Consider the following 22,068-nt stretch of genomic DNA (forward strand, 5'->3'; position numbering starts at 1 on the left):
TTAGCTAGAGAGCATACCAGACGTGTCGGGATCGTCACGCAAAATATGAATAGTCAACGCCCAAATGTACGCTTTACATCCTCTCCGCCTTTCCGAGGCTTTACGCCGACATATATATATAATATATATATATTCTCTTCTAAGAGCACGCGAGGATTGATCAGCCGACACATGATTGCAAGAGATATAGCTGAAATTTTTCTCATCCGGGTTACCAAATAAAGAAACAAAAAAAAAAAGAAAAATGTAAAAAAATCTACACACTCTCGGAATTGTTTTTTTTTCATTCCTGTTTTCTCTTCTCGGTTATCAAAAATACAAAAAAGAAAGCGGGATTAAGTAAAAATATGAAATAAAAAAAAATGTAAGGAAAAAAAATCGGTCCACTTTCACTTTCATTTATTTTCTCTCTTCTGAGTTACCCGAAATAAAAAAGGGGCGGGGATTAGGTAAAAAAAAGAGGCGCCAAAAAAGGGGAACAAATCGATTCACTCTCGGTATTTTATTGTTTCAATTATTTGTTCTCTTCTGGGTTACCCCCACTACAAAAAAGGTGGGTTCGGTAAAAAAAAAAGCAAAAGCAAAGAAGGAAAAAATCGACCGGCTATCGAAATTTTCTTTCTTTCATTTGTTTTTTCTCTCCGAAAGTACAAAAAGAAAGCAGGGATTGGATTTAAAAAAAAAAAATTAAGAAAAATAAAATAAAATATAAAAATGAAAAGTGAACTGCGATCAAACCCGTGTCCCGCATCAATCCATCCTCATGTGGTAGGTATCCACTCAGCCACAATACAGCTACGTCCATGATCGCGCGTTTGCTCGGTATGTTTACAGAGCTTGCTTGGAATTCGGTGATGATTCTCTGGAAGATTCAGTTCGGGAAAAAAAAAATTTCCCCCAACCACTTGCCCATTGCACATTTTGCATAAATGTTATCGAGCTGGCTTCGTATATTTTTACATAGACTGCGTGTACAAATATTCGAGAACACCAGGCGTCACATATTTTCATATCAATAAAAAAATAATATTCATTAAAAAAAAAAAAAAGTACTCGGGCTGGGAATGGTTAATTATTTTGGTTCAGCGTCCGCTAATTGAAGCCAAAATTTATCAAATCTGGAGATACTTTTATTCGCTGACATTCATAATTGAAACAAAAAAATCCCAATTCTTGCATTCCTGGAAACATCTGTGTGAGCGGGGACAAGGATGCGATTGGCAACCACTTGCTCGATCGACCGAGTATATCATATATACACGATTGTCGGCCACCTTCGGTGCGTGGCCGCCTAGGTGTCACGTCGACGCTCCAACCTAGCTGGTATCACGAAAATCCGAGCGTTGGAGATCTCCATACTCAGCTCTGTTTTTACCAAAATCCGCCTGCCTTTCGGCAACCGAGGGGACATTCCATACATTCCAGCGAGCATTAGGCCGAAAAAAAAACGCAGGCGATTATCGGTAAAGGTGTACTATAAATTGCATAAATGCAAGCGGTTTCAGCCTGTGTTAAATTTTCCACGTTACATTTTTGCGGGATAACCCAGTTCGCGTGTTTCCTTATAAAGAGAAAGACTCCTTACCGATTCCTTGGAATTTCTGGAAGCATATTATTCGACTTGAAGTCTCTCACCTTGTTTCGCAGTGGATTCCTACAACGCGTCCTCAGCTACGTCGCGCAGGGCGACTGAGCGTCGTTTGTCCTTTGGGTCGGACGAGGAGCCAGTGGAGCGGTCGAGGACGACGAGTTCGGACCCCGTTGCATTGGCGTCAGGAACGCGAAGCAGCGTCTCCTCCTGAAAGGCCTCCACACCGATTCCAACGCCGTTTCCGTCAACGTCAGCCTCACCGTCGCAGGTCCGTTCGGTCCGAAGTCCACCGACGGATTTCCCGTTGGGATTTCGCCCCTCGTAGGCGCGTCTAAAGCACGGAATCACCTGGTGCAGATAAGTGTCGTTCTATTGAGTTTTCTATTCCAATTTCTAGCCTTCAAAATTTTTTTTTTTTTTTTGAGGCGGTGGCCCTATCACAGGTATTTTACATGCGCCAGGAGTCGACGGAGAGAGCCTTCTAATCGGGTCGAACTCCGGACGAAATCACCTAGGATCATCACGGCAACGCTCGTTGTGGTCGCCGAGGTTGCGGTGAAAACCCCGAGGCAAAGTGGATTATCTTCAATCAACTCTTGCAATTTACCTATGAATATACGAATACACGTCTAATTTGAGGGAAAATTTGTGAATAACACCGGCAATCATTTTACCCGACTCGTCGATTTACGAACATTTCAGAAGAGCGTAATCAACGGTATCCGTCGAACTTTTCTACACTCCCGCGTCTTTGTTCGCCGGGGAAAATTAATATCCCGAGTTCCCTGCACAGGCGGGGCCGAAAACTGTTAGCGAAGAATTTATTGACTCAAAGTCACTGAAGTATTCGAACCTCTCTAATAACAAATACCCTCCGTATCGTACACGGGTGGAACGTTACATTGTATTATGTACACACGCATTCATTATCCCGCGTTAAAGGAGATACGGTTCTAATACTTTATTATATTACCTAATTCTAAATTAAAAAAATATAAAACCTCTTGGCAGGTTGTTGGTAATGAATTTTTCGTTCAACCAGTGTAAAACGGTTATTTCTGTTTTGGTGTTAAACTTTCTTTGTTTTCTGTCTTCTGTTCTACCGCAGAAGCAATTCGAACGTTGATCGTTTGCTCGTTGAGTTGAGAAATAGCTACCCATTACTTCCGGGCATTTACACCTAATTCCGATATCCGGGAAATTAAAATTTTTCTCTTCTTTCCGTCGCCTGGACGAACTTTGATAACTAAATTCGACGCTTCCGAGCTTTCCGCGACGAGGTATTCCAGAGCAAACTACTCTTGCCATGATCCCCCTTCGCACGAGAGGCAAGTAGAAAACGAACAAGGGGCAATTCCGAGAGTAGAGTAGAAGAGTCATTTGAGGCGAGTACCAACGGCTATTTTGTTCCTGAAACGACGTATTTTCTTTCCTTTTTTTTTTTGCAAAATTTTCAACCAGTTATGGAACGGACATCTGCGCGTCCCTTTTATTTTCACTCTCAGTCGAAATTACCCACATCTGATAAACGATTCGCCCTTACGTCCGCGGGAGTTTACGATGCGATTCTCCGGCGCTAAGACAATCCAAATTCCAAAGGAATTACCGTCGAGACGAGCTGAAACCGAATCTGAAACCGTAGTCTGAAAGGATAATGCGGTGATTCGATTTGCATACTTCGGACAGCAACAGGAAGAGCAACAGCAACCACAGAAACGACCATTTCCGTACATCGACGCTGCCATGTAAGGGGTCTTCATAGTCGCCTGACTCGCGGCATCGCATCGTCGACGGCGCACGCGGGTACACCAGACAAAAAACGATGAGCATCAGCGGGGCCCAGACGGGGACAAAAACACGCTATGGGCCCCTCGTCGTCGTCGTCGTCGTCGTCGTCGTCGGTGGAGGAGGAGGAGAAGAAGGCGAAGAGGAAGGAGGGTGAGCGGGACTTGAGGCCGTAGCCTTGTTTCTCTGTTGATCCTCCACGAAAGTTCTCCTCCTCTGTTCTTCTTCTTCCTCTTCTTCCTCTTCTTCCTCTTCAGCCATATCACGGATTGCGAGTGACCGCTCGCTGCCTTGTTGTTTTTATCTTCTTCTTCCCTGCATCCTCGGATCGGTGAGACGCCGCGTCTGATTTTGCGTCACCGTGGTTACATGTGCAGGTATATGTATACCGCGAAGGTGAGGAGAGAAAAAGCAGAGAGAGGAGAGGAAGAAAAAGAGAATAAATTACAGCACCCAGGTTCCATTTTTCCGACAGGAGGCCGCGCGCGGGCTTATAAACACCGCTGCACAGCCCTAGGAATGGAAATTACCTTGTTTAACTACAAGGGCGAGGGAGGGAGCAACTGGCGCGTGCCTTCCTTCTTTCTTTCGACGAAACCCGCGTCAGGTTACGACGGAACCGATCAACAACTTCGTGAGGTAAACAACCTCGATTAAAAAATCATCTCGAGAAATCATTCGAAACACTTGTTTCATCGTCAGCAACGTTGTTCGCACGTATAGGAAGAATCTGTTCAAAACCCGCATTGAAATCGTCTTGCGTGCAAAGTAGAATTGGTGAGAATAATTAATAAATCAGATGCAAAACTAGCGTATTCGTAATTCGAAGCGCGTCGAGATTTTACGCAACGGTTCAAAATAAATGTCTACGTAGGTAGAAGAGCTGATCGACGAGAGAATGTTATCCCAGTAGGTGTCAATTAGTGAGAGATCGAGAGAAAGACAAAACAACTTGGTCGTGTTTTTAACGAAAACTGGCTGGCTCGTCTTTGACAGCGACCGAGTCGCCTGGTTAATTAGCGGTATTCGACGAATGGGAAAAAAGTTTCCCAGCCTAACTAACGCTGAATTGTGAAAACATGGATAATTCGGCCTTTTGACCAACACAGTGACCTACAGAGGAAATCGAAGGAGAGTCCATTGGCGGGGAGGAGAGACCAGACCAGACCCGGAGACCTCCGGGGTATAGGAGGCCCACGCGTCGTAGTCTAGCCGAGCCAAGCCGACGATACGAGAGAGAGAGAGAAAGAGAGAGAGAGAAAGAAAGAGAGAGAGAGAGAGCATTGTCGAGGGAATTCTCCACGGTCCTCTCGTAATCCCCGTCATCCTTTCCGTTCGTTGGTCGCTTTGAAGAACCCGGACCGACCGAAGACCCAAGATGCGACGGTCGGTCGTTCTTGGTGGGTCACGCCACGTCGTGCCACGCGACGCGGGTCAAACACGTGTCCGAAATGTCGAGGCCGGTCGGCCGGTATTGTAGGCATTGTAGGCAAGGCTGATTGTGAGGGGCGTATTTTCCATGGCCTGGTGTGCGTGTCGGGTTGTGATGAATTGGCGTGAGGACACGGAGCGGTGGACAAAGTCGAGGATGAGGGACCGCCGAAAGTGGTTACCGGTTACAGCGGGAAACTCGCGAGTCCGTAAACTTCTCGTCGCCTGCATCTTCGTCCCGAGTGCTGCCGACGTTTGGCGATGCACCTGCGCCGCTTAAAGTACCTTATACCTGCGATGATTCCGCGTCAACGCGGCTGGCCAACGCCACGCGACGCGCACATTCGGTGATTATGAGAGACCCGAGTATTATTATTACGTACGAGCAGTGGCAGCGGTGCCGCTGCAGACAGTCCGCGAGTTGCGTAACACCAACCACATTCGAGACTCTCATTCGTCACGTAGTGTACCCCACACTCGAGTAATGTGCAATCCGCCACCGTCCGGACGGCGGCACGTGTCGACGAATAGAGCTTGGGGCTATACGTTACGTACTTCTTAATGATAATCAAGGACAGCTAGTGCTCGACTCTAGGATCGGATGACTCCGATGGCTGGGAACCGTTCTCATTCTTCTCATGCGGTAGACATGCTCGCTCTACGCGAAACGAGAGGACGTAAAATCCGGATTGGAAATTTCCCCGTTTCGAGGAACAGCCGCGGATTCAACAACGTTGCGGGGTGCGGAGGGGTGCGAAGGAGGCACGAGATATGCCGAATACGCGACCCCGAGAGACAAGAAACCTCCCTGGTTAAAACAGACCCGAGCAATGACGTCACGTCGGTTGCTACGGCGACAGCTTAAGCTGCGGTTCAAGTGGGCAACGCTGGAAACCTGTTCGCCGATGACGATCCTCTTGCAATTTGGCTCGCAGGCCAGTCCTCTTTTCGCCTAAATTATCACCCCGGAGAATAGGAATAAAAGTTTGTCTCTCCCACTCTCCGTCACTCTGTCTACGTACGACCCACATAACATGAAATCTTTCTAAGAAACTTTGAATAAAATATTTTATACAAAGATTATGAGAATCTTTTTGAGAACAACAACAATCAAGAAATCTTTTTCAAGTTTCTGGGGCGAACATTTTCAACTTGCAGCAACCTTCTTCTGAAATATTTTTGAAATGTTTCTTCCCGTTCGTGAAAGATTTCAAAAAGTTTTCTGAAACATTCACTGTTACGCGGGACGGTATAACGGACTCGAGTTATTTTGTACCGACGACGGACGAAGTTACTGCCCGGTCCTTAAATCGGATCGTACTCGTTGCAAAAACGCATAATGGGAAGAGCAGTCGTCGCGATGGTTCCGAATAAAGAGCCGACGACATGAGTTGGCGAAAATTCGCTTCTTGCTTGTCCGACTCAAGCGAATGAGTAACATCCAGAACAAACGTGTGATCTCGTATGAGAAATAAATCCCCCATAAATCCCAGAGGAATTAGTGAATCATGGTCAAACTGCCGCAGACAAATGTGCGCTGGGAGCTATTATTCTTCAATTTATGTAACGTTCGGTCGTGAGGGTGTGGAGGATGGACTGGGTGGCCTGTGTGTTTCGAAGTGGCACTGCGCGCGGTGCAAATCCGCGGAATAATCCTGAATTGAGATAAAATGGCGTTACAGTCGCTGCTGCCGCTGCGGCTCGCTGGTTACGACGACAAGGCGATGATGACGCACGCAAGAAGAGAGCGTCTTTGGTCAACGTGCGGGAGACGCCATCGTCGTTCGGGGCCATATGGCATCGGTCTAAGCGCATTGCGACGAATTGTAACGACGAATAGTAACGAGGTTGGAGTTGGTAACGTTGTCGTGGCGAAACATTGAGGAAAAGATGATCATTCGTCTATTCTTACGACGACTGAACAAAAGAAACGAATGTTTGAAAATATGAGTAGGTATGTTGTGTTTTATTACGGTGCACCGAATTTCAGACGCTTCCAAAATCGCGGTATAACGGTTTTTTCCGCAGCGTGAAGCGTTACGGTAACGTTACTAACTTCGACACGATGAATGATGATCGTCTCCGGCGAGCTAACAAAACGATGACGATTACGATGATGTTGATGAAATTTCCGAACACGCCTCTGACCTTCGATCGAACCTGCAGCATGACGATGACGTCTTTTTTAGGTTTAGGAAACTTTCGCCAAACTTCGACGATCATCCTCCTCAGCAAAACTAGTACGGTAGAGAACCTCGGTTATCCGAACTAATTGGGACCGAGCCCAGTTCGTATGACCGAAATGCAATTTTTATCTCAAGGTATAAGAATATATCACAATACAAATTTAAATGGATAAAACAGTCCGTATCAAACATCCAAATGTATATTGAACCTCTTTCGAACACCGAACGATTATTTTACTACTTTGGTTTTGCATAGTCGTCCATTGTCAATTGACGAATGGTTCCTCCACACTTTTCAGCGTGCAACAACGTATATTTTTCACGAAAAATGTATTTCTCGAGCCGGCGTTCGGATAATTGAGGTTACGGGTAAATAATTAATCGAGGTTCTACTGTATTCAGGATTCGTATGCTTTTTGGAACCCGGAATTCCCAGACATTTCCAGGTATTCCAGCCTGAAAATAGGATTTTTTTCAGTAACCTTCCAAGAAATATGCCGCTGATTATTTAAAATTTTTTTGCATATTAATACCAATACCTTCAATATTACCTACTCATTAATTTACTGTCCGACTACTCATTTACAAACAAGAGCCAGCGATTTTCAGCAAGAAAAAAACGAAAGGAGGTTCGATATCAAGTAATGTACGTATAAGAACGAGTTTATTTCTTCAAGAAACTTAAGATTCCCGTCTTATTTTCGAAATTCCCTGACTGTTCCCTGCTGTAAGAAACTCCCCGAGTTTTCCCGGTTCTCCAGGTTTTCCCTGTGCGTACAAATTCTGGTATTGTATTATATCATATTTCGAGACTACTGCACTTGGCGTATAAATCTCCCCGGCGATGACGAGCCGGCCGTTCTGTTTGAAGCCGCGTAGCGTCGTTGCTGAAACGTAGAGGTATTACAACAGCGTTTGTAATACACGAAACTCATGCTTGCAGAGAGATTGCATAGCTCCGGCAGATTGCACACGTGTAAATTAACGCAGAGTAACAATGTAGCGGCGGTTGTTTCCAGCGAAATTTTTTCGCCCGTGGTTACCAGTAAGGGAAGAAAGAGGGGGAGGAACCGAGCGGGCAAAAGAATTTATAAGTTACGGATGAGTGGGCAAAACCGCGGCACCGCATCATCGCCGCGACGAGGAGGAGGCGGCGGGGGTGGAGAAGGAGGACCTAGACAGTTGACAGACTCTCGCAACTTTGCACAATAGTAGGAAGCGCTAAAAATAGGCGCGCTCCGACTCTCGCGTCTGCATCATGTCGGCCTTGAGCCTCCCACCGAAACCGGCCCTCTCCTCTCCTGGACGACTCTGCTTTCTCCCCCCTCCGCTCGAACCCGAGCAACTTTTTCCGCGTCTCCGTCTCTACCGAGCACTGTATAAAATGGGGGAGCGAGCGAGATCCTGTATACGTGCAGGATCGCCTCCTGTGCCTCTTCCCTTTCGCCCCACCTGACGCCCTTTCTATCACCTCTCCATCCGAATTCGCGCGACGAGATTTTTCCTTCCTCCTTTTCACGTTTCTCGGTCCCTTTCTTTATACCTCTTTTTACTTCCATTCCGACCGTTCTTATTCCGCGCCTGCGTTGATTACATTCAAGCAAAAACCACACCGAAATTATACAGATAACCGATTATGAGTGCCGTGTGGTTTTATTTTAGTTGTTTGAATTTATTTTTTATTTTTTTCGTTCTCTTTCCACCCTCAGATATTTTATATGTAGCGCTACTGCTACGATAGATATAACTGGTCGACTTACTCGTTACAAGACAACACCTTTTCTCCGTATAATCGTTAATTATTAAACAGTACATACATACATAAGTGTTGTTGATAAGTGTCGGGGAATTGAAACGTCCGACTTTTATTACGAAAGAATGTTTCTTTTTTTTTCTTTTTTTTTTATTTACCAAGTTTTCCAGCCACACGGCCAACGAGGGTAGATAAGATAACAAGTTTTTTTCGAATTTATTAATATCACACTCCTCTTGTTCTTTACACTTTGATTTAATTATAAGGTACGTTTTCACTATTATTATTGTTTTTGATTTTTCCTGGATTACTTTACCTTTTTGCGGTACAAAAAAATCATTCGAACATCGAACATCGGGAATACACTGTGAAAACTCCGTCGGGAAAAAAGGGGGAGAAGCGAGCCAATCGAGTAGACAAAACAACACAGCGGCTTATTGTTAGCGACAAACAGTGCGGCAAGCTGTTATACGAAGAAACTGTGCATACAATACATAATATACGTGCCTTGCGTCACGATATCCGCGAGGAAAACGTGCCGCATGCTCGCAGCATGCCGAAGTACGCGCTTGTATGTCCTACATATTCACATATACAGTATACACGTATAAAATATACATGTAACACAATGATTGTACAGTGGCAATCTTGCATCATAAAATCGGCAGTATACCGTGTAGAAAATGAGGCAGAAATTCGTTACGGGGTGAAGGAGAAAAAAAATTAATCAAAAATAACCTCGAAATTGCAAGGTCACTTACATGCATACGAAGTAGAATTGTAGACATAACTTGATTCCGTGTAAGCTGAGAGATTGATGCGTGTATACGTATAATATAATTATTACTGCATGCAACACACATGTATGCGTGTAACATTTCAATAACTGATTGTACACGTGCGAAAATACGCGGTGTGAGGAGAATAGGAGGGAGGGGATGGATGGATTGATATCGACAAGAAGATGAGAGGAGAGGAGCGACGTCGAACGACCCTGTTCGCCGGTTTTACACGCCTGCGTGTGTGTGCACGTATGTATATTGTATATATCATCGCACGGGACGGATGGCACGCTGTATGTGCGTTAAAAGTTGAACGTACCAAGAGTATATAACGTATAACGTATAATGTGTAAATTGTATGTATATATACGACTTTAGGCGAACTATGCCGTATATCGGGAGGTCGAGCTTGTACAGAATTCTTACGAAAACTATCACGTTGCGATTAGCGATGAAAGTCAATTTGCGGACCCATAAGTAACTTTTTTCGCGTCAAAATAAACTTATAAGTATTCTCGAAATTGTCTTGTTCACGCAGATCTGACTGAAAGTAATGCTTTTTTTTATAGGTTCTTGACAGCTACGTTGAATTTCTTCCAGATTTTTCATCAATATAAATGTCAATCGGTTTTATTATATTCGTATCAAGTAGTCCTTACCCGAACTATGCGTAATCTTTCTACACAAGTGTATAAACAACTGTTGTATCTTACCGGAGATGACTAAATCAGTCTTTTTGGATTTTTATACCCAGCAATACCGCACTCTTACTAATCTGCATTAAATCTTGCTATTTTTCGGGGTGAATGTCGAAACATGTTAGTTTTCGCGGTGAAAATTGAAACGTGCCAGTGTTTGCGGTGAAAACCACAACGTGTTAGTTTTCGTAAGAAATCTGAAACGTGCTACTTTTCGTAAGAGGCGTGTCGATGTGATACACGCTGCAGTATAGACGCGTCATATTATACATCATATTACAAACATCGATTGACGACACGTGCCAGTTGTCTGCCTCTCCTTGTTTGCTTGCCGATCACATGTACACCAGATATGCCGTGTGTTTAGCGATTGTAGGGTAGGTATACGTTATAGAATTCGAGATTACGTGAAAGGACGAGGTTGAAGTTGGTAACGTTATCGTAAAAAACAATTGAAATATATTCACTATTTTGCAAAACATTCAATCCCGTTGAAGAAACTTAGGTTTCAAAATATCACGTATATCTTGTTTTAATACGATTTGCTGGATTTTGAACAATTCCAAGGTCGCGAAATGTAACGGTTCTTCTTCGAGACGAATCGTTACAGTAACGTTACTGACTTCGACGTTTTGTGAAACGTTTTATACCTGCAGACGCGGGAGTATTGTTAAGAACAATGTACGAAATATCCGATTCCCAAGTTTAAAAAAATATTCCATTTCCTTCGCGTACGCGAAATATCAAGGAATTCTGATTGAAAATAGAATTTAAAGTCTGCAAAACTTCCTGGCGGCCGTGTTTACCGTTGGTTATTCCAAGATGCAACGAAACCGAGGAATACCGTCGAATCGGAAATATACCTTGGACCGAAACACTCGGGCGAATAAAGGCACAGGAGCGCAAAAGGAAGAAGGATATCCGCGCGTGCCTTTCTGTCCTCTATCCACGTGTCGCGGCGAGTGTGCGCAGCGTGCGTGTGCCGTGTTTGCGACCATCCGAAGCGCAGTCACTGTACGAATCCGGTCCAAGCCATGTTTTGCAACAATGTGTGCCCGGCTCGCCTGGTACGCGGGCACAAGGCAGGCGACTGATCGTCAGGGCGGGCTATAAATATCCTCGATCAGGCAAAAGAGAGACGCGATGTGGTGCCGAGTGCTGAGGTCATGTTCTAACCAGAAGCAAATCACCGAGCCCACAATTTCTCTTACCGATTATCAAACTTTACGACGAGCCGTTTTGTTTTTCTTCTTTTCCGACCTAGTGTGCACAGAGAAGAAGGAAATCGCCTGAAAAGATCGAACGTCACGTTCTATGGGTACGCAGAAAAAAAGAAACGAGCCGGGAAAACAGTTTTTTCGCGATACTTTTCACCAACTTGACAAGGGAAGAGTCCGTCGGTCTGTCGGATAAACTGCCGTGTGATGATCTCCTAAACGGCCGCGTGAAAAATATGAAACTGACAAGACTTGGCAGCCAAATGAAAAAGTTTGAAAGAGAAATTAGAGAAAATAAAGTTGAGAAGAACGAAAAATTTATACATTTTTAAAAAACATATGTGTTTAAGTTGGGGAGAAACATAATTATTTATTTATAAAAAGTAATACAGAAGAAAAGGTATAGGTTTGTCGGTCAATCATTGAGAATCGATTCAGTCCTGGTAGAACCGGAAGTTTAAATCGAACGGGATGTAGCAATTTTTCACGCCCATCATTTGATTCTAAAATCCTGTAATTTTCAAATTTTTTCATCGAGCCGTATCCGAGATCATCGCAAGAGTTTGTCGGCAGATCCGACAGACCGACAATTTTCGAAAAACCTCTTTTTGCGAGTCCTAGAGATTCGAAAACGTAAAGTGTCGTTGAAATTAGAAAAATTAGTAACAATTTCACAGTTCGTTTTGGTTTGATTTTTTTCCATTTTCCAGTCAAAAGATCACCTATTTAACCCTTTCAGTCACGCAATTTAGTTTTCTTTTGACACGGAAGTGCAATTATACGTTTCCTATGTATTTATCGACGCTGAATGCGAATCTGATGTCTAAAATTTAATAAAACTACATACAACCCCTAACATGGGGTGAAAACGGGTTGAATTATCAACATTGTTTTAGACAGTGTTTTGAATGAGATTTGTATGAATATTTATTTCGATACAGTACGATTTTAGACCGAAAATAGGTGCAACCCCAAAACTATCTATATCAACCCGTAGGGAGAGTGAAAACTATCCCTATGCATTGAATTTCGTGAATCTAACGGGCATTCTGAGATGTCTGTTTGTCAACCAATGAATTCCACGCGTTGCCAGCATACGCTTGTCATCAAATTTCTGCGCCAACAAATCGCATATATTTATAATACTTACAACAATTACAAACAATTATGAATTCTCAAAAAATCGTAATCATTTCAAAGTTTAAGTATTTTTTCGCCCGAAAACGCAAAAAGTTCGAAATTTTGCATGGAACATAAAAAAAATGAGAAAAAATGAAAAAGAAAGAGTGCCACTATAGTGGCTTCTGTGACCGTAAGGGTTAATGCAGGCATGCATGCTTACGCCAAAAAGCACCTGTGCTTGTTTTTGCATCTTGAAGACAATTGTCAGAACTAACGATATTTTCTACTATATTGTACGAGTAGAAGCGATCCTGCGAGGATTCATCCTCGAATCCACGTGACTTGCTGGTACCCGACTCACGCGCCAGCCGCACACGAGGCACCGTCAAAAGCAGCAGAAATGTACGCCACGCAGCCCAGACCTGACAAGGTGGTGATAATTCGATTGTTCGATTCGATATCTCCGATCCTGATAACTTTCTGTATCCAAACCTTTTTCATATCTGCGGATATAATAACGATTCTGTTTCTTGGAAATTGAATGAATAATTAACGTGTCTTCACTTCGTGAAAAATCGTCTTTTCCAGGTCACCGAAATACTCGAAGTGAAGACACGTGAATTATTTATTCAATTTCCAAGAAACAGAATCGTTATTATATCCAGATATGAAAAAGGTTTGGATACATAAAGTTATCAGGATAGGAGATATCGAATCGAACAATCGAATTATCACCACCTTGTCAGGTCAAACTTATTCTCGCGAATAATCGATACATCGTATAATTTATACATCATTTATTTTTCGCAAGTTTCAGGTGTCAATACTATATTTTCTGGTAATCGCAGCGCAAAGTCAGTTTGTTTCGTTCACTGTATTGTTCCAGTTAAACCTAATTTGTCACATTCGGTAGAATCGCTTAACGTTCATACAGAGTGAAATTCACCCCAGGTCGAAAAAAGTGATATCCTGCTTCAACAAAAAATGTCTGGGTATTGTTCAAGGATTGCAGAAAAAGCTCTTTCACTTTCCGGACCAAAATTGATTGTTAAAATATTGCAAAACATCGGCAAAGTTAATGTACTAAGGAACTATACGAGGAGTTTGAAAAGTTTATGGGGTGATATTCGCCCAAAGTGACCAATAGGGTTGAATAACGCCGTAACGTCATTTTATTCTCGCATGATCATCAAATTTTCGCAAAGCTTACGAGAAAACATGGTAACTACATGAAAATAGTTGAGGACTGCGTGTACTTCATGTAGTAGTCGCAACTGCAAGATTCTCTCGGTTTAGGAATGTGAATTCTGGACTTGGTACCAGGATTCGCTTCAACGAAGATGGGCAAGGCTGAAGTGGATTAGGTTGGGTTGAGTTGTGGGTATCGAACAGCGTAACTCATGCCATGTAACATGGCAGCGACTCGATATAAACATACGCGATGTTCGCGAATATCGCGGCCGTTGTTGGTGCCTAATAGCCGTGACTAGTTCCAGGCTCCCCTCTCTGTTACGTATGTACATTAGCTATGGATGCGTCACGTCCTGCACTGCACTACGTGTGATGGTTTTGTTACATAAAATTGATGATAGCCCCGGTATCAGCAGCTGCTAATCGTAAGTATTCGTCGCTGAAGCACGGAAGCAATTCGATTTTTCCGTCAATTTTACTCTCCAAAGATGAATGGGACGACGTGAAAAATGTTGGAAAAGCGTAAGAGAATGGCGGAAACATTACGAAGATTGAGAGAATAAAATGATCGGCTATTTAACAGCGTGGAATCGTGTCGAAACCAACCGACCGCAGGATTCGAGGCTTAGTATCGTGCAATAATAGTGATTTATGAAACGGCGCGCTGACCGAATCTGGGTACTGAGGACGAGGACGAGGACGAATCGCTGAGAAGTAAACTTACATGCGACGAACAAAAACGCGTCGTGGTGCATGGTATGACAATTATACAGAGGCTAATATAAGTACCTTTCACACTACTACTAAGTACTGAATACTACTACATACTATTACTAGCGAAAATGAGAAAAATATGAAATACGGGAAAGACTAGTTTCACAGACTCGCCTAGCGGAGGTCTTAGACCCCGCGGACGGTGTGCAGAGACGAAAGGAAATTTTACGGTGACGTCCGCATCGTCGTTTTAAGTGCGTGCACAATAACGCGAGCCAGTCCGATTGTAAGGTGGACAGAAATGACAAGTTACGCGTTGATTGAAATCATAATTATGCACACTGGATTAGCGTCATCGGTAAGTTCGCGATCATCTCGATTGGGTGAGTAACACCGTTTGATTAAACGGAATTTTCTGTTGTTTTTATGAAGACAATTATCATAGGTACGATACGTGAACCGATTTCATTGACCGCATCGAGCGTTGTCTGAACCGATAACTCTTCGACGTCGAACTATATTTAGAAATACAGCGTCGTCTTCGTTGTAAACGCAGAGATAAATGCTGCTGCACCAGTTCAACATTCTTACCCCTTATCTTTGTCGTCGTGCCGTTGTTGCCGAGTCGCCTCGCGATTGCTAACTGCAGCTAATTCGCATGGCAGATATTATGCATATGTATGTGCAACGTCGTCGTGCAACCAATGTAATTGTAAAAAACTGTAATTTGTGCTCACAATATAGCTAGCCGTGATGGAATTGGGTATGGAAGTCGTGATTCCTAAACTGAACGGAGCGTTAGTGGAAGGAGAAACTCTTTAACGAGTGTAAAATAATCACTGGTCTGCAAAAGAATGAACTTTTTTCTGTCTCCTTGTTATTATCATGTGCAATAATAATAGATCTCATGCTTTTGAATCAAAATATGGTAATAAAAAATACGTAACACGTAAACTTTTTATGTAATGTCTGCGTATGTGTGTGTGTGTTTTTTTTCAATAAAACCCCATTTCTGCTTATAAACAATAATCAAACACTAATGATAGCAACAATATTTATAAAACAATAAAAGTTACAGAGTTATAAAGTTTAAATATTAATATCGTTAGAAAATCTATTTACTAGTATAATTCTAGTTATTTTGTAGTTTTCTTTCTGTTGATACCATCGATTGGAGTTTCACGGCGAATCGACCAACAAAAACCTGTAAGCATTCCTTCTGACCATTTTCCGTTGTATCGTCTTTCTACGTGCAATACGCCCTGGGTTTACTATTTAAATAGATTAAAGCGGTATAAATGCAAAAGCAAAACACAACAAATTCTGAATTTTAAACAATAAAAGAAAAAATCATATCACGTACCGTATACGTGACGGCAAAAAATGGAAAGCAGATATAGATTTGGCGCATTGAAACCTTCGTATCTATAATATTTTCTCTTTTTTTTTCTCCCTCTCTCAAGGAAGAGGATCTCGTACCAAACCTGTGTAATGGTAGCTACGATCCCTGAAAGCATGGACGGCAGCGTTCCGTTCGACCCGTAAAGCGCATACGTCAAATATATCTTACAACGAGTAAATACCTGCGCGTATGTAAGACGTACGTACGTACGTACCTACATCGAAAAATAAGATCGAGCTGGTCCGCAACGGAATGGCGGTATGGAGAATAGAGGTTGCGGTGAGGGGAGTGAATTGAGGAGATGTCGCTTTAAACGACGCCAACTTTCAAATTCCTTCAGCACCGAAGAGCGTTGTTGTTTATTCGTGTGATCTCTTTGAAAAATAGGTCTTCGTTTCATTCAAGGATTACCGTGTGTACCAGACACCTCGCTAGACATTCGGTGTACCACAGACGCACAGTCAAGCGTGGAGAGATGACGAAATGGACGAACGAATGCGCTCAAATAATCCCGTTCCGTTCCAGCACGTACCTATACGCCTCGGATACATGTGTGTGTATGTACATAAAAATTCAGACGTGGCAGAGAGCTTGCGGTTCGCTCTCGTTACGCCTAGAAAGTATACGTCATTGTTTCTCGCTCCGCGCATCGTCGAAGGAAATCAGACAATCGGTATATCAAAATTTTATTCGCTCGTACCGAATCTGCGCTCGGTCAGCGGATATGCCTAAGGCTAATGACAGGTATAGAAAGGAAAAAAAAAACAAGCATAAGTGTAGGTAAGTCTGGTACATGATACGACCGATTTGGCCGTCACTGCAGAGTCCGACCTCAACCTGAATCCTTCGAATCCAATGAGACGAAACAGAGAAGAAGAGAGAAAGAGAAACGGTTAACGAGTAACCCTCAACGAGCTCAACTTAGGAAGGAAGGATGAGAGTCGAGAAAAACGGCGAAACCGACTGCGACTTTTCTTCCGCGTCCAGTTTCAGCGAGCCGAACTTGCGAACACACAGCCGGGGCTGCGGCGAGGACGACGGCACGCGTGGGGCGTATCGAGCGAGGCTGGTCGTCGAGGGGTCGTAGGCTTCCTCGGATAGTCGATGGCCCAGTGCTCTGCACTTGGCACCACTTTCCCTCTGGCACAGCCCTCGTAGCCCAGGCGTTCCTCTTTATTCAACAACGGTGATTCCCACCCCACGGCGTGCGCAGAATTATCCCGCACCCCATTTCTTGACGAGCGGGGTCTCAATCCTACCCTCATCGTCGGCAGCGAGCGAGTTGTGTAGTGTAAAAATGGTGCTTTCTCCCTCACCCGCCGTCACGGCGTGCAGGGCGCTAAAGCCGAAGCAATTAGGTACCGTTGTAACATTTTTCTTCCCTCGTCCTGTAGAGATGAAACCTTGGCAGGCTGTTCTCCGACTTGTTCTTACGTCCGTCGGTTTACTACAGACGTGTATGTACGCAGGTACTGTTTCTCATCTCCTCCACTTCCTCTTACTAGCAATCCGCTTGCGCAACGATAATACGGATGATACGTACATGTACCTATGGAATAGGTGATGAAATGTGACTAAACCGCGCGGCTCCTCACTATCCTGAGACTGGTTTGCCTGCTTGCCGGCTAGTCGCTGCTGCTGCTGCTGCTGCCTGAATGCAACGCCTGTCGCCAGTAGACACGACCTACTTCGGCCAAGGTAACCGACACGGCGAGGCACCACCGACATAGAGTGGACGACGCTCGCTTCTAGCCTGGACGGCTGGCTTCGATTCCTCGCGTCACCGACACATTCTCGTAACAACATGATTTCAAATCCACAAAGTAGTAGGTGAGAGACGACTATGAAACATTTCAGCGGATGAAACGGAATAAATGTTGTTTTTACACATGGGGGAAAAAAAATAGATTAGAAATAAAACCGATGGAAGAAATGAAAGCCTGTAAATGATACCAAGTTGCATTCTCGAATATGGAGATTCGTGTTTGCTTGTTCTTTGAATTTTCTCTATTTTTTTGATCAATGATCGATATTCCTCCACTGTAGCGCTGTTGCCTTCACAGCAATAAGCAATAGCACAGTTTTTATGATCGCGTAGTTATGTATGTACGTACGATACAAAAACGATTAGAAGGGTACAAGCAACCGGCAATGCCATCTGCTATCAAGACCATGTACTTACTTCGTGTACAGTAACGTTGATTAATGCCTCGGGCTTCCGGCCCAAAATTCGAGTTTGCGATATGAATATACACAATTAATATAATTTCGGGTGGTTCATTTCGAATCAACCCCCCCCCCCCCCCCCCCCCCCCCACGAAAAACTTGTGGGATTAAAGAGGTGGTATCCATCCGCAAGCATACTTTCATTGATGTTCTCAAGAAGCAAAAACAATGTTTTTCTCCAAACGAAACACCCTGGAGCAGTGTTTTTCAAACTGGGGATCGCCAAGTCTTACTGGGGGTGTCGCGATCGGAAGCCAGATAAAAGTAGAGTAAGGTTTACAAACGTTTTAGGTAGACTCTCAAGAGAAAGAAACTTGAATACGTACTTTTTGAAATCACTGACGTAGCTTTATTATGAACCTGGGGGGTCGTCAGATTTTTTTTTACCTGTAATGGGGTCGCGAATTCAAGAATATTGAAAAACACTGCTCTAGAGAATATATCGTATAGATTTTATTCCTGCAGGCCTGTCTACACTTCGTCTCGTCCTCGTCCGCGTCATCTTCTTTTCTCTCTCATTTTTTATTATTCTTCTCCCGTTGAATAATCAATTGCAAAGTGTACTCGAACGATACATGCCAGCCTGAACAGTGCGTTCAATACATCAGCAGCATTTTATGCATAGGTATAATCGCGGTGGCGATATACGCTCCGCACACTTATTCGCGGTGTGGAACACAAGCGGCAGTGCAGTGCACTGGCAACAGCACGACGTAGCAGGCGGAGGAGAATAAACGAAAGGACGTTAACCCGCCCTTCCTTGGCTGACCCTCGCCACTCTCTCAGCACAGGGAGTATAATAAAAATTGTGTGTTTATGCACCGAGCCTCTGTATCATGCATACGTTCGTACATATGCACACGCGTGCGCTGCCGGATAATGGTTCTCCCGGGGAGTATCTCCTCTCCTTATTGTATCCCAAGACCCGCAAACCGCGCGCATCGCCGCGGCAAGGAGGCAGCCCGAAGGACAGCGTTCGGAGAAAAGAAGAAGTAAACACCGCGGAATCGACGATTGTTACTGTCCTCGTCCCAATATCGTCAAGAAACATACAACCCGCCGAACCGACCGACTCCCAAGAGCCAAAAGATAAAGTCGGTCGAACTGTCTTCTTTTCTACACCTAGCATGTATGCACGGTGAATTGGAACTCACGTGATTCCATAGAGGAATGATTGGTCGGTGATGGAGGTGGTTGGGTAGGCGCGATATCCTCGTCCTCGTTCTCGTTCTCCTTGCGCCGTAGTGACCCCCGCTGATAAACTATCTCGTTGTCGCCCTCGGTGCCCGATGGTTCTTCGCTATTCGACCTAGGTGACATCGGCCCGGCTACCGTAGTCGACTGGCCATCGACAGCAGCGGCACTGTAAGCACCACTATCACCACCAAGAGCACGATCACCTGTGAAACCCCGAACACCGGACACTGTCGTCGTAGCGATTTCCCCTTTCCGACCGCGATCTCGAAAGCAGTTGTGATCCTCGTTCTTCTTATTCCTCTTCCTCTTCCTCCTCCTCTTGGCCTCCTCTCGATCCTCTTGGGGGCCAAATCTGCGATGAGGAAGACGTACGATTCCGCTCCTCGTCCTCCTCCTCAAAACCAGCCACCGCCTCTCGCCCCGAAATCGGTGGAGCTGGCCTTCGGTCAGGGTCGTGGAATCGGCGGTTCCATCCCGACGAGCGTGCGAGGACGACGACGATGTCGACGAGCCGCGCTGCTCCGCGTCCTGGACCCGATCATCGGTGCAGACTCTGCTCGCTGTTACCAGAACGACGACCGCGACCAGGGCGACGAGGCCGAGGACGGCGGTCAGCGAGGTCGGCGGAAACCCCTGGTGCGCTCCGGTCCCCGTTGCGGCCCCCGCGCCCCCCGCACCGCCGCCGGGGCGCCGTCCCACCGCAATTCGCGGGACCGTCCAGTCCAGCTGTCCCTTCTTCTCGCTGTTCCTCGCTGGTCGGAATTTTTGTCCGTTCCGCCGAAACTAGGAATCGCTCGGAAAACTCGCGGACGACGAGACTTTCCACGTAATCGGTAAACGAGACGAGACGAGACGAGACGAGACACTGCTCGATTACAAGGGAGTGATTGACAAACGTGCGGACGATTCTAGCAGCAGCAGCAGCACCGGGCTACTGTCCGGATCATCGTGGCAGTGCGGATCCGCGTCGTCGACGCCCCCGCTCACCCTCCAGGTCGCGACGTATCCGAGGTACTTTCCTTTGCATTCTCTCGGCTTGTAGGCGATTCGCGTATGCTGTGCGCGCGAATGTGTTCGTGTGCGGATGGCGCTTATTGCAAGAGGAACAACGACGACGGTCGGTGGAATTTCTTCGGCAATCTTTTTATTAGCCGTTTTACTTCTTTATTCCTAGTCGTCTTCTTTCTTTTTCTCTGCAGTTCTTCTTCAAGACGCGTGTTTGCGCACGACGGTTCGGACTAACACACTACCACCCGCCTCCTCGTTCCTCCTTTTCCTTCGGCTGCTTCCCTTTTCTTCTCGGAATGAACCATCTGAAAAATAAATATCAACGTTTTTAGCGAGAAGAGGAAGAAGGGAAAAAATCTATAACGTTTTACTTACTCAACTATTTATTTTACAGTGGGAATATACAACAGTGAAAAGATAACGCGGATGTGTATTTACATACTAAAAATTTCAAACACACATCACTGTGAAATTGGATAACAATTTCAAAAGTGGATAAAACGATTCAACAAAGTTACTCTGGTTTGTATCTCGATAACTTTCGAAGGCCAATTCGATCGTGACGATTATGGATGCTACCTGCAAATATACGTATAAAATGAAACATTAAATTCCTCCGATATATTTCGCGGAGTTGAAGAAACCGAGAAAAATAACAATTTCCCCGACGACACACTTGGCATAGTTTTCTAACATTATAATTCCTGCAAGCGCTTTTATACAGATCTTCCTCGTTCCTCGTGGTGTTGTTTGGTTTTATTTATTTACTTTTATTTTCATTGTTTTCCTCCCATTCCCTTACCTCCCTTCCCGTCCCCGAAACATTTTTCTCTGACGCGGGATCCAGTAAGACGTATTATTTTCCCGCCGACATCCCGTCGGTTCGTATAAATACAATTACAAAGTGTTAGTATGTGGTGCAGCTTATAAGGAGGTAACCACCCTTCCCGTTTCCACTCCTATAACCTCTTCGCGCCACAACTTCTCCCTTTCGAGCACCGTCTCGGCGCGAGATCTAAAATAAGATTTCCCCCGTAAAAATGCCTAGTCTGGTCTGGCACATACGTACATACATATGTAATTCGTTGTTTTCCTTCCGCGTTTTTTCCCTTCCCCCATCCCCATCCCTGTCAGCTATCAACACAGCCCTGAGATCTCCGTGAAAACATAACGGGTGTGCGTGATGCGGAATTCGCTGCAGTGCGTCTCTAAACGGTAAATTAAAAAAAATACGAAAAAAAAGAATAAATTCACCGCTAAATACAAAGACGTGAAGCCCTCGCGTTTCCAATAATTTCGTTCTTTACACAAGCCCGCTGATACAATGTACGCCGTTCTTGTGCGGATTGACGTGAAATAAAATGAAGTGGAGCGCACGCATTGCTGCATGTCTATCTCGGGAACCGTGGCAAGTGACCAAGTACCCTTCCCTTCCTCCTCCTCCTCCCCCCCTCTTAGCGACGACATTGTTTTCCATCCCTTCACTACTTTCGCTATTTATCATCATCCGGCCGAAAATAAGAAGAGCGAGATTGTGAGCCATAAGAGGAACAAATTGGTCTTGACTTTACTGCGTGGAGCAGAGATGCTTCTTACAAGGGGAATCCGCCAATTGTAAAATTCAGATTCGATTCGTACTGCGCGTAATAAAAGCTCAAGGCCAGAGGTGTAATGTGGCAAAGCACCAACATGCCATTCGTTGCCGTTGTCGAGAAAATCGACACTGAAATATACCATTGCGTTCAAATACTTTACTACGATAATA

General features: G+C 44.6%; 1 protein-coding gene and 1 long non-coding RNA gene across 2 annotated transcripts; one reads left to right on the forward strand and one right to left on the reverse strand.

Annotated features, from left to right (window-relative positions):
* Positions 1 to 1,182: 1,182 nt before the first annotated feature.
* LOC124217284 (uncharacterized) lies at positions 1,183 to 22,040 on the reverse strand. Its single transcript, XM_046622693.2, has 5 exons — positions 21,942 to 22,040; positions 20,223 to 20,351; positions 19,253 to 20,078; positions 1,636 to 1,939; positions 1,183 to 1,474 (listed from the first exon to the last, which is right to left on the reverse strand). Exons 1-4 carry the CDS (start codon positions 22,038 to 22,040, stop codon positions 1,923 to 1,925), a joined length of 1,071 nt encoding a protein of 356 aa, XP_046478649.1. The 3' UTR covers positions 1,183 to 1,474; positions 1,636 to 1,922.
* LOC138190821 (uncharacterized) lies at positions 14,625 to 15,436 on the forward strand. Its single transcript, XR_011176916.1, has 2 exons — positions 14,625 to 14,828; positions 14,916 to 15,436. It is a non-coding gene; the product is annotated as an uncharacterized lncRNA (long non-coding RNA).
* Positions 22,041 to 22,068: the final 28 nt, after the last annotated feature.

Source organism: Neodiprion pinetum, chromosome 4 (assembly GCF_021155775.2).
Source record: "Neodiprion pinetum isolate iyNeoPine1 chromosome 4, iyNeoPine1.2, whole genome shotgun sequence".
NCBI classification, from domain to species: domain Eukaryota; kingdom Metazoa; phylum Arthropoda; class Insecta; order Hymenoptera; family Diprionidae; genus Neodiprion; species Neodiprion pinetum.

Coding starts and splice junctions, on each gene's coding strand:
- LOC124217284 (XM_046622693.2), bottom strand. CDS start 22,040: ATGGTATATTTCAGTGTCGATTTTCTCGACAACGGCAACGAATGGCAT. Junction 20,352..21,941: donor TTGAGCTTTTATTACGCGCA/GTACGAATCGAA, acceptor TCGCGCGCACAG/CATACGCGAATCGCCTACAA. Junction 20,079..20,222: donor ATGATCCGGACAGTAGCCCG/GTGCTGCTGCTG, acceptor AGCGATTCCTAG/TTTCGGCGGAACGGACAAAA.